The sequence below is a fragment of the Tenebrio molitor genome, chromosome 5, assembly GCF_963966145.1.
Source record: "Tenebrio molitor chromosome 5, icTenMoli1.1, whole genome shotgun sequence".
NCBI classification, from domain to species: Eukaryota; Metazoa; Arthropoda; class Insecta; order Coleoptera; family Tenebrionidae; genus Tenebrio; species Tenebrio molitor.
This window is the reverse complement of record NC_091050.1, coordinates 24,114,182-24,127,336: the sequence shown is the minus strand read 5'-3', so window position 1 is coordinate 24,127,336 and position 13,155 is coordinate 24,114,182. Positions and strand designations below refer to the sequence as shown.

The 13,155-nt window shown below is 33.4% G+C and overlaps 1 protein-coding gene across 2 annotated transcripts in view; it reads right to left on the bottom strand.

Annotated features, from left to right (window-relative positions):
- Positions 1 to 102: 102 nt before the first annotated feature.
- LOC138131654 (uncharacterized) overlaps positions 103 to 13,155 on the bottom strand; it is an 80,112-nt gene continuing 67,059 nt past the window's right edge. For both annotated transcript variants that reach the window (XM_069048788.1, XM_069048786.1), the window contains exons 2-5: positions 8,125 to 8,275; positions 5,292 to 5,432; positions 4,862 to 5,236; positions 103 to 402 (exon numbers count right to left, since the gene is read on the bottom strand). In XM_069048788.1, coding sequence (XP_068904889.1) covers positions 211 to 402; positions 4,862 to 5,236; positions 5,292 to 5,432; positions 8,125 to 8,275 — 859 coding nt within the window. In that variant the 3' untranslated portion in view covers positions 103 to 210. The remainder of the gene's footprint in view (positions 403 to 4,861; positions 5,237 to 5,291; positions 5,433 to 8,124; positions 8,276 to 13,155) is intronic.

Below are 13,155 nucleotides of genomic sequence, written 5' to 3'. Positions count from 1 at the left end.
CTACCAGTATCAATAGAAAAGGGGAGCTAATTCGATTTGATGAAAGGATTTCTCTGAAAGGTACCTATTTGAAGTGGGTCAGGATAAAAATAAAGCAATTGCTGAAGACAGACATCTCACATTTAATCACATTTTACAAAACAGAAAACTTTTTACAATAACCTTAATTTATGTTAAAATTTTACGCTTAACACCACTACAAGTATATTATCAATCTTGGCCGCTTGCTATTGAAGCTGCGTCACTCTTCGGTTCACGAGCTGAAGCGTCATCTGTAACTGCTGAACTTGGAGCAACTGAAAATATGGTGTCTTCACTTGTGGCCCGCATCGGGGCATCTGCTTCTAGAGTCTTCAACACTCCGATTATTTCGTCAGCTAAGGCATATAGCTCTTCCACGGTCTGAAAGCAAGAAATGTGTGATAAATAATTCATTTTTAGTTTTTGTTTAAAGTTAAAACGTCGCTTTGTTCTGGGTTCATTACATAGTTTTCTTTTTACAACAACATTCGTAATTAATATAAAGCCAAGAAAATTTTATACCAGATTAGTCTGCCTTTTTAACAGTGGCTAGAATGAAAATGTTTCTCATAATTACTTCTGTTTTACTCTGTAGTTTTTTCAATTATTATTGAGTTGAGCAGTTTTATTTAAAAGTACGTTTTGGTCTAGAAAAGCTCTCACTTTACATAAAAAACAAAGATTTTTTTAAATACAGAAACAATTTAAACGTTATTTGCAATATTCATAAGAAATAACAGGTCAAAATAATGAAAACAAAATCGTAAAATAATTAAACTTACTGCTGCCACCGATAATATACTGTAATTTATAATTATAACCTTCTGAAATATTTTTTCAAGACATCTCAGAACTCTCGGCTGGATAACCTCTGACTGCAACATCAAATGACATGAAATGGTGTTTTAAGATGAAATCTTGACGCTTTTAAGATTTTGTTCATAGAAAAAGCGGAAGCAGTCTCTTTTGTAGCGTGAAATTAAAAATTTGCTCCTTTGATTTTTTCATCGTGCCATGAGTAAATTAATATAAAATATACTCGTGTTTTATGCGTAATCAATTCTAAAACGTAACATTTTAATGGGTATGTTATTTGCATCCCGTTACTTTTACGAATGGTAAACAGTCGAGGATAAATCAATCAGTTATAAAATGATAACTGCTGAACACCATTCCAGGATTTACGTTGCCCTGCCACGTGAATGGAATTCATCTACTACGTGGGTGTATTTGTGGAATCCTTTATCGTTGCTTTTCTTCCATTATTTAACGCTCTATTCAACTCAAATTGACCGTATACTATTTTTAGAAGTAAATTTAAGAGATTTATTTGTACTAAAAAAGTATTATTGTTTTACGACAATATTTAATTATTTTATCTTAGAAATTGTCAGGGTTGTTTGTTTTTGATTCTAATTATTTTCCGTGATAGTTATAGATACTAACTCAAAAATTATTATTATAAATATTAAACAAACTTATTATTATTTTTAATCATTTCAAATATAACCCGTTGGAATTCAAATGAAAATTATAAAAAATTATAAATGTTACTTTTTATCGCGTTCGGAATTACTATTTGAGTAATTGTTTATTTACTAATTAACAACACTATACAGCTATATTAATTTTTAAATACTTATGACATCTTGAAAAAGGTACTAGTTTCCACACTAAAAATTTAGAATTGGATTTTTAAATTTATTGTTATACAGCGTGATCAACAAGGACTGAAGCTGTTGGCAGCAAATGACAGCAAAATATTCCCAAAGTATGAACATTTTTTGTGCGTCAGTGTTGGCACCCGCTGCAAGTTGTGAATGTCAAAAAATTTAGGTTATGTTACGGGTTGGTAGTTTTAAAACACGATACGTACAAAACGACCAAAAACAGTATAAAAAGTAATTAGCCATACTTAATTAAATGGCCCACTGTTTCAATATTCATAAAAGCGACAGGCCGTGCCCGCATGCCCCTCCTGAGAAACAGAAACATGTTTTATGCGTTATTATTTTCAAGCTGAAAGTCTGCGGGATGCAGGGATTGGATCCGGGAAAATTTGTAAGGGTGGAACTTTAATTTCTTCTTTAAAATGGTTAGGCAACTTCCATATGACAAGCCTGTAAAGTAAGGAAAAGGAATGACGGGATTTTTAATGGTAAGAATTATTAGGCCCTGCATTAAACGTGCCCAACAAAGAACTTTGGATGCATATGTTTTAAATAAGAATCACACCCTTTTGGAGTGAAAGTTTTCGCATTGAGTTTCGAGGGCTTTGTTCCATTCTACCTCGAACGTTCTCGACTACATCTTCTGTGAGCGTAGATGTTCTACTTGTAGGTTTTGCCTTTTTCACATCACCTGTTTGCAGGTAACGTTGTACCAAGCTCGTGCAATGCTGCCTAAACGCAACTAAGGTAACAACTGACTTGGGGAAAAAAATGACACTTGATTTTGAAGTTTGAATTTGCCCGTCAAAATTGACAACTGAAAATCTAATGCTACCAACTTCACTGAAATTTTTATCATGTTGTCATTGTTGCCAACAGCTTCAGTCCTTGTTGATCACTCTATATTTATAATAAAAACATTGCTACTACATGTATAGTCCTTGTATCTTCGTAAAGAATTCTGATTTAAGCCCTAAATAAACCGAACAAAGAACCTACTTAAAGAAATTTACATATTGTGCCTGTCAATCACTAAACCGTCTCCGACAAATATTTTGAGTACTACCTCAGGTAATTTTTTTTTCTCCGAGACCGCCTAGTGATTGACAAGTACAATATCCCAATCAATTTCTTTAAGTGGGGCTTTGTTCGGTTTATTTATGACTTAAGTCAGAATTCCTTACGAAGATACAAGGACTATACCAAACTGATTTTATATATTTATTTATAAAGTAAAACAATGATTTATCAGGTACTTGTTATTCTTGACATAAACGTAGACTAGGAAAATTTAAGCAACTTCTCAATCTAGTCATCTAAGATACTAATGCATTTAATGAAAGTTCGAGGAAGTGTTTTGGCGTCTTTAAAAAAAATCGGTCGTTACTGAAGCAATATCGTCCGAAAAATGAGTACTATGAAGGTACTTTTTTATTTTTAAGAATAAAGAGTAATCAGTGATGGCTAAGTCTGTTAAGTAAGCAGAGTTGCTTCAATATTTTGTAACCAGCATTTTGGATACCATCCATGTGATTGCAACATTGTCTTGATGGAATGGTATGTACTAGTCGTGGTCTTTATTTTCTTTAATGGTATTTAGGAAATTAATTATATCCAGAGAACATGTCAAGTTATCCATAGTTTGATACACACGCAGGATATTTTGGGAGAATATTTCTTTCAAACAATTTAGTCCAATTAGTACGTTACTAAATTTGGACAGTGACAAGTTAAGGGCAGCGGCAATTAATACATCGAATGCTTTGATTACCGCTGTCATTTGCTTGTCATTGGCTGAAATTCAAATATAACAGCAACCTGATTGGATTAATTTTTTTACGGAAATAGACACTCTTAACGATTGCAATAACTCGTCCTGTTTTGTTCGTTGATGAATTTTTTGACGAGATGGGAAATTCTTCATTCTGAATTTAAGCGCGTTGACTCGCAAAGTGAGGAATTTGAATTTTTATCCATGGTAGCAAACCTTGCAAAAATCTACCCAGATTCTGGTTAATGATGGCTAAATCTGCTTAGGAGTTTTTTTAAGTATAACTTGAAGTGGAACATTTTGACCATATATTTCATTGTGTGTGGGGTAAATCAATAGTTTCTTCGTGTCAACAGGTTGGATTGTTGCGCGGTTGGTTTAAGATTTCTGGATCATCTGTCAAGTTGATATGAAGCTGTACTTTCGGTTAATACTGCAGTCACATTCCTTGTTGATCTCTTGTGTCGATTTATTTACCGTTGATCTATCTTAAAAAACAGTTGACTCGAGAAGAGGCTTCTCAGTTCTCACGTGGGTTTTAATCAGTATTTGACCATTTGTTGTCATGTTGTCAAATAATTTTATACTTTTTCACGAGTGATGATGAGCCTGGCGGAACAGAAAATGCAACCCACAATACATTGGAACGTAAACCTGGACATCGAGGCGATAAATATCCGGCTTTTCCTCCTGATGTACTGTGGGTTGCATTTTCTATTCCGCCGGGCTCATTATCACTCGTGAAATACCTTGTATTTATTATATTTTGTCCTATTTCATTAAAAAAAAAATTGTTTTGATTGTGAAGAGCAACCAGAATAACATGTTTGTACCGCTATATATCGTTAATCACTTTTCCGGATCACCAGTTCATACGCAAACATCGCTATTTACTTAATATTGTATTCCAACGTACAGTTTCCTTCTGTACGTGATAGAATCACAAAGACAAAATGTGAATTTGTTTGTAAACAACATTGCTCGTTTCTTGATTGCGCTGCAATATGAGTCAAAAAACAATTTTATTTATGGACGATGCATCAGTCTATTCTATCTAGTAAGCTTGCTCTTTTAACATCACGAAAATGACCTGAATAAAATGTGATTTGTAAATTGAGTCGTTCTGGTCCATTTTGTGCGTTGGAAGACAAATATTTGTCATGGAAGTATCCGAGAATATATTAACACAAAAATTAATTAATTACTAAAGAATACTGCTTTTAGGTCAAATGAAAATCAAACACAAACAATTTTAAGAATATTACTTTAAATGTTAATAAATTGACAGGGAAATGTGCTCAGAATAAATATTTTTTCAATTTTACCTTAAACCTTTTGGAATACAATACAGTGTCTTTGTAGAAGGGAATTTAACCTTTATTAATTAATATATATTTACCTGGCATTTCCTCAGTTGCTTGATGAGAGGACTCTCGTATTTAAGTCTGTCGTACTCAGCACGTGAGAACATATACTCGTCTATTATCTCTGGCTCCTCTTCTTCGACGTCTTCACCAGTTGCATCAACTGTTGCAGCTTGTCCCCCAGGTATTTCATCAATTTCAGCATCACCTTCCTCTTCCTCTTCACTGTCATCTTCGAACTCGTCGAACGGAGGATAATCATCAGGTGGCAAGAAGCGACTGACAGGATTACATAGCTTCTCAAACGGTTTTCTGAAGACATGACCGTTTTCTATGGAAAGTCCCGAAGGCGGATCAGGTGTGTCATCAGAATAGAGGTGAGTGGGTATGTGCACTTTTGGAATCTTAATCTGAAACGAGTAAATATTTTTTAAATACAATTTTATTTCTTTCAATTTCTTTTACCTTGGCCCGGCGTGCAGCAATCAACCTCTTGCAGTGTCTTTCGATCATCATGATGGGATGATCCGCCATACTTTCTGGAGCTTCGTGAAGTGGGATTCTACCGCTTAGAACCAAATTCTTCACCCGTTCCATTTCTTCATTCTGTAAATGGAAATTCGTTAGTCAGTACCTGTTCGTTACGTAAGAACTGAGATCAAAAGAGACTGATTGAATTTCGTGATGAAGAACATTATGCAACTTTGAATAACTTGAAAGAAGTTACAAGTTTTCGCTTTGACTTAAATGTGGCTTCATTAATCATACTAAAAACACTGACTGCAAAGTTTATTTTTTCTACGCTCCATCGTTTAGCTAGATTAAAGAAAGCGTATTTTTTAAATTCGTAATTTGCAAGTTGATTGGGTTCACCGTGTAAAGTGAAAAACTCAGTTCAAGCACCTTTTCCGTGCGCCTCCGCGAATTAATTTTCTTACGTCTAACATTCTTGAAACTGAAACAATATTACATTCCGTCATTAATCACGTGATGTATCTATAGAAAGAGATTAAAGTTTGTATTAAATAAATTTAAAATCGTTCCTTTTAAACAATTTTTCGTCAGTGAGAAAATTTCATAATTAAGATCAATCTAGGTTGAAGTGTTTTTTTTTTTGTAAGTGGACTTGAAACCCTTCAAATCCTAGGAGTTGAAATGTCCACAGGCGGTTCGACCGAGTCAAATGTAAGGTCATTGGAAGCATTTCTCACGATTTATTTATCAATAATTACACGAAAAACCCAATATTTAAGCGATGTCGCTGGTGTAGCACGAGTCGTCCGTGTACATGGATGACAGATGTCAAAATCAAAAATGACAATATGGCCGTTCAACGTTAAAAAGTAAACTTTATTGTCCGTTTTTTTTTCTGCGATCCGCTTGAAGATAAAAATAATAGTATGCAGGGTGTCCCATAATTGGCGTACTAACTACTTACTACCTTATCGAGGATGTTTAAATGTACATGAAAAAAATATGGAAAAAATTTTTCAGACAAAAAAAATCAATTAATGTTATTATTATTATTAACGGTAATACAATGTAAACAAAGATATACTCGTACATTGCAATGTTACCGTAGTGGATTAAAAAAAAATAATAATCTACTATTTTCTACAGAAGTGATTAAAATAATTTATAGATTGTAAATACATTTTTGCAGCGTAAAATAACGTTAACGATTTCAACTGAACGTTCTACATACAGTGAGCGGCAAAAGTATGTAATAAATTCCTTAAAAATTAAACAAAATTTTTTTCAAAAAAATCTTTGGACTGGTCAATTTTAATTGCAGACAGTTACGTATTGAAAACATCTAAAGTCTCAGGTTTTGCCGCTGAAATGGCTTGCAAACGCAAACATAACAAATATAGTTCAATTATTTCGTCAAACTACATATTTAAAGGTTTAGCCTTTGAAACCTTAGGCCCTTGGTGCAAAGAAACAATAGATTTCATTAATGTCATCGGAGACCGACTTATCGCGGAATCAGGAGATTCAAAATCTAAGAAATTCCTTTTTGAGAGGATTTCCCTTGCCATTCAACGTGGAAACGCTACAAGCATTCGGGGCACTTTTCCAGATTCCGCATTATTATCGGAAATTTTCGCATCGTAAATTAAAAATGTTATTTTATGTTAAATTTTAATAAATAATTTTTTATTTTAATTTATAAAAATACATGTTTTAGTACCAAAGAAAATTCCAAGCAGTCATTTGTTTTCGAGTGATGACGTCATCGATACTTTTTTTAAATGGAAACCCCCTATTTTTTTTCTTGACTCTGATAGCCCTTTTAATTGTCTAAATGACAGTATAAAAATTTTGTTACCTTACATAAGGAAATTTTTGAGAAAAAAAATAATAAAGTTGGAGAAAATAAATTTTATAATGAACAAAAACAAGTCAAAAAATCAAGTAGGTAAATCAAACAGTCAAATGTTAGTGTCAATTTCATTCGTATGTGTTATTTGTTTTACAAAACGTTTTCGAAAATGACTCATTTAACAGAAACACAACATATAGAAATTTTAATTTTGATTGGGTGCGGGGATAAAACTAGATAAAACTAAAACAGACGGAATTTCTTCATTAACTTGCTTATTGTCAACAAGCTGGGGGATGGCAATTCGAACATTTAATTCCATCATTTTAAGTGCTTACTAACACAGTTTTTGACTTGTTTTTGTTCGTTATAAAATTTATTTTTTTCCAAATTTATTATTTTTTTTTCTCAAAAATTTCCTTATGTAAGGTAACAAAATTTTTATACTGTCGTTTAGACAATTAAAAGGGCTATCAGAATCAAGAAAAAAAATTGGGGGTTTCCATTTAAAAAAACTATCGATGACGTGATAACTCGAAAACAAATGACTGCTTGGAATTTTATTTTATATTAAAATATGTATTTTTATAAACTAAAATTGACCTGTCCAAAGATTTTTTTGAAAAAAATTTTGTTTAATTTTTAATGAATTTATTCCATACTTTTGCCGCTCACTGTATATTATATTACAAGTAGGAGAATATGTACGATAAAAAAAATTATTCCACAGAAAAAACTACCAGGTATTGAATAACAATTAGTGCAAGGTTGTATTTTACGATCTTGTAATTTGATTTTATCTTTAATATTCTCTCTCAGCAATGACCCAAACAGAGAAATTTATTTATTTCGTAAGAGCTGTATTCTTTGCGTTATTTTAGAACGTTTCTTTTGATCCCATCTAATGGTATTACGCTGGACAGACGTTGTCCTAAATACGAGTTAATTGGATTTATTCAGATGCAGACTTACCTCACGGACTTTGATCCGTTTGTCCATGGACTCGGCATAGTCTTCCAGGATGCGTTCCTGAAGCTTTTGCATATAATCTCTGTCCGTTAAACAAACCAAATTGGAGCCCATTAGTTTTTCCAAACGTGACGTCACATGAGGATGGCTGAAACTGAAAGAGAACAAACCTTGAATGGCTGAATTTGCATTATTCTGTGAACAATGTTCCGCGGACACGGAACCTAATCTTGATTTGCTTGCAAATTCCCCCATGGGCTAGCGGATTAATGAATAAATTTAAACCAGGACAGGAACGGGGTGCTAATCCGATAATCAAAGTTTTTGTCTATAATCATTTGTCGAATATTGCTTAATTAAGGTGTCAATCAAATTTAACTCCAGTTAGGAAACGTATTAATTAAATTGAAATTCTATACCGGCTGGTAATTATTTTTCTAAAAAAGGGGGCATGTTTGTGTCAGCAGCTTCCTGAAATTTATATTAGTGAAGTTTACGAATTCCCATCGGGGTTATAGGTCGAGGGTTATTTTTGGTTCCGAGAATACACATTCATTAAAACCTGACTCTTTTCGTACGAAGTAGGGTAATATGAAAATTAAATTAAAATGATACACCTGTTCAACGTAAATATTTTTTAATTGTGACAAAAATGATATTCTAGTGTTTGTTTAATTTTTTAAGTAAATATTTTATTCCATTCGAGATAATTATGTGACAGTTGTTCAGAAATTAAAAGCGAATAAAAGTTTCATAAAGTTTTAAATTCGTTTTTATTCGGTAATTTCGTTGAGGAGATTAAATATTTGCCGAAGGCAGAGTTCATTAACTTCAAGTAACTTTTTAGGTTGCAGCTTATTTTTTTTCTCACAAATTCCTTGTGGATAAACGTCGACCCACCCTTGATTAAATGTTGTAAATAGGAAATTTATACGACAAACAGAGTTAATTTGTTTTTCTGCAAACAATGTCAATAAGCAAAATTAGAGCAAGAGCAGGTATGTATGTACTTTGAAATTGTATTGATTCAACATTACAACCGTACTGAAAGGGCAGTGATATTTATCTTAAGCTGAAAACATTTATCGAATCAGGAAAACGAAAACGTAAAATGAAGTTCAAATAGAGTGAAGTAAATTGTTGACGATAAAAAATACAGAAGTTTCTACACAGGACAGAATGAACTTGAGAAATTGTATCATATCAGAGATTATCTCTGATCATATTAAAATACAATACGCATTTAATTTTGTTTTTCTTAATATACTGAATTCTTCATTATTATAAATAGTTATTTTTCTATAATTGATTCAAAAAATTGAAATTCACGCATAGTTATCCGTGCCTGAAGTGGGTCATTTTCTAACGTGTATTTTTTTTTTCATTGTTAGTAAGATCTAAACCATAGAAACCATACAAAACAGTGTGTGAAATGCAATTTCACGCATACGACTATTTCTGTTTTTCATTTCACGCACTGCTTTTTATTAGTTACCTAGCAACATGGTCACTGCATTGAAACTTCAGAGTTCCTTCAAAAATTTGAATTTTTAATTTCAATTTTTTGAATCAATTATAGAAAAAATATTGTTTATATTTCGTGCGCGAAGATGTTTTTGTGCATTCAAAGGCTTATACTGCCTCGACCTTCGTCTCGGCGTAAAAGACCTTTTCATGCACAAAAAACACTCTCTTCGGGCACTTAATATAAAAATAACTATTTTGTATTAAGTGCGCAAAATGATTGTTTTTTGTTGGGGCATGAGAATGAGTTTTTGGTCGAGACCGTTAGGTCGAATGCGCCAACATCTTTCGCACGAAATACAAACACTATTTTTTCTACAACCGCATTTTAAAATTTTTGAATTTTTAAATTTTTGTAAAATTTTTCTTGGATGCTAAAATATTTGTCAAAAAGTTTCCTTGGGTGCTAAAATATAACTATTTTAGCATCCAAGGAAAATTTTTGACAAATATTTTTTTACTATCAAAAATGACATACTTTGTGACTTGATAACGATGCATGTATGTCACGTTTTTTTGATGGTTGTAGAAAATAGTAGTTTATTTGACGAGTTTGTGTGTAAATTGGGCGTTTTTTGGCACGCGTGGGCCATTTTAAAACGCGAGTGAAACGAGTATAAACCATGCCAAGTATAAACTTTTCTGGACCTTTTGCAAGGTAAAACTCCGTATTGATTGGACTATTTGTCATTCCTAGTTCTTTCTTTCTGGAAAATGTAGTTGCGCTCACCCAGGTAAAGCGTCATAGTCTGAGCTATGGCAAGAATTTTCACTAAATATTGTGAATATCATTGATGTTTCTTTCACTCGTAATCTTAAAATAATAGGTACGCTGAACGGTCTTGGTAACTTTTCAATACCTATCTGTTTTATGAGTCTTGTAGCTTACAGCTAAAAAATATTTCTGTTATGTTTTTGACTTCATTAATGTTATAATTGCATTTTGACTGAATTATTATACTTAATAGCTGATTATCTGAAAAAAAAAACGTGTCAGTCGAATATCTAGTTATTTATTAGTCAAAATATTTTAGCTTCTCTAAGGAATATTGGAAGAAGTATTTTCATTTGTTGATTAAAGAACCGTCCCTTCAAAACTAAAATTCAACGGATGTTTGCGTAATTTTGTAATTGAAATTCAATAACTTGAAATATGTAAATTTATCCATTTTCTACCAAAACCATAATAAAACCTTCTCTGGATGGCGATTTATCTGGTTTCGTATTTTTTCAGAAGTTATCGCGCCTTGTTATAGAATAGTCATGGGATCGACGCTTCATTTTTCATAACAATTTGGTTAAAAATGCTTCAGTTTTCAATCAGCGAAAAAGCATTGTGCAAAAAATAGAATTTATTCTATTCTTTGTTGCAAATTCGCTTCGCCTGATTTGTGACATTCATTGTTCCAATGTAAAAACCGTTTTCTAATATTTTAAAAGCGGTGCTATATTATGTAGAATGGTTCATTGGATTGCTTTTATTTTTAGTTCCTCGCATTCTGATCTAGTCGTATCTGCCGTAAAGCTTCATCAGTTTGAGCTATGTTTCGACATGGCATTTATTTTTGAGAATGCACTCTTGAAATATACAATCAAATCTTTCTCATCATCTCTGAATTGGAAATTTGATCCTACTAAATCGGTTTATTTCTTTGATTTAATTCTCAATACAAAACATATTTGTTTATTTTTCTTTTATCTGTATTTTTGTATTCTTTCAACGAGTTATTTTTGTTGAAAAGGAGCTTAAATTAAAATTTTTAAATATATCTGTTAGCATAGGTCACACATTCATAACTAAATTATTGGATACTTTGAGGGATAAAATTATTTGAACAAGTTCGACGTGAAATGAGTCTAATGAGTCTCTTCGGTATTATTTTAGGAGGCAGTAACCAGTCAGCTCCTCATAAGCAGTTATGACGGCTATTCGATGATCAGCTATCGCAATTTTCCTTTTACGTTATCGAAAATGTCAAAATCTATATCCTGAAACCAATATTTTCATACACTGTCGCTTAATCGTTAATCAACCCCCGCGACTCCATAGCTTCAGGAAATTTATCACATCTTCGACCTCGTTTATAAAAAAGCAACGAGTACCTGGACTGTTTTTATACGATTGTTCGGAAATTTGTAATCTTATTATGTAAATGTATTCAAATCAATGTCTTTACAGAGACTTTCCAACAAACGACTTCCATCGACAATACATGACTAATAATAATATTGATGTTTGGGTCACATCCGATATTTCGACAACGCGGGAACTGGGCCAAAAATAATGTCGAGGGTTGTTTACCAAGGGGCTTTTTCGCCGAACAAGATTATTTATACGAAATGCAGGGAAAAGGAATAATTGCGGTGAATTTTATGGGGTGGCGTGTCTACGACGCTGAATTCCAGGGGTGTAGGACGTGAGTCGGTGGTTGAAGCGTGTTCGTAAGATGTAAAACGAAATCATTTGCGTCTTAATTACCGTCGTGCGAAATTGTGGAGGTGATGAGTCTGTTCTGTGAACGTGTTTGTGCAGAGTGAAATATCGGTTCGTTTATGTACCTGTAGTAAATTAGGAAAGCCTCTGTTTTGTCGACGGCTCAGCCTACACCCGAGGATCCGCCGATACCGACTCCCAAACCGCACAACTTAGCCTCTTCGCTCAACACCCGCCTCACACGCGCCGCGCCGAAACCGAGGACGCAATGCAGTTAAAAAACGCTGCGCGACGGGGGCTGAATTACACTGTGAATAATATGTTAATAATCTCCAAGGTATTGTCGGAATAAATCCCTTTAATTATTGCAACACAATACGTGGGTATAGCGTCGATGCGGCGAACACTCGGGAGAATTCCCCGAGAGAAATAGGAAGCGTTACGCTAAGACGTCAACCTGTGTAGAGTTTACGTATTTTGAGTTTACGTCGCCCTAGAAAAGGTTAACTTCAAACGTAAACAACGAATTTACTCAATACTGCCCCCGTATGAAGACATTAATCAAGTGGACAGGGGTTTACTATTCCCAAATGATCGTTGTTCCTGTTTTCAAACTGGATTTTTGAATGTTACGATAGATCTACAAATTTGTCTGTGTCTATGTACTTACAGTAAGCACATCACTACATTCGTATTAATCAAAAGATGTTTGGTTTCATTTTCATTAAAAAGAATTTTGAATACGAAAATTAGGCGTGATAGGGGCGAATCTCATCTGCAAGCACCTCTACTGACCATCACCGCCTCGGCACGCGGACAGCGGGTTGACGCGGCGACAGCTCCGTGCCCACGTAGCTCTAGTTCCATGTTGACGTTATCAACCAAAAAACACTATTCAATATTGATGTAAATAAAAGCAATTCGTTCTTGAACTGTTAATACATCCTAAGCCACAAAACTTAAATATTACAGGAGACCGAAAAATTCTTCATAATTTTATTCATTTAATACAATCTTTTGTGTTATTTTAAGTTTAGTCCCCTAGATTTTAATTTTTATTTTTAATTATATACGTA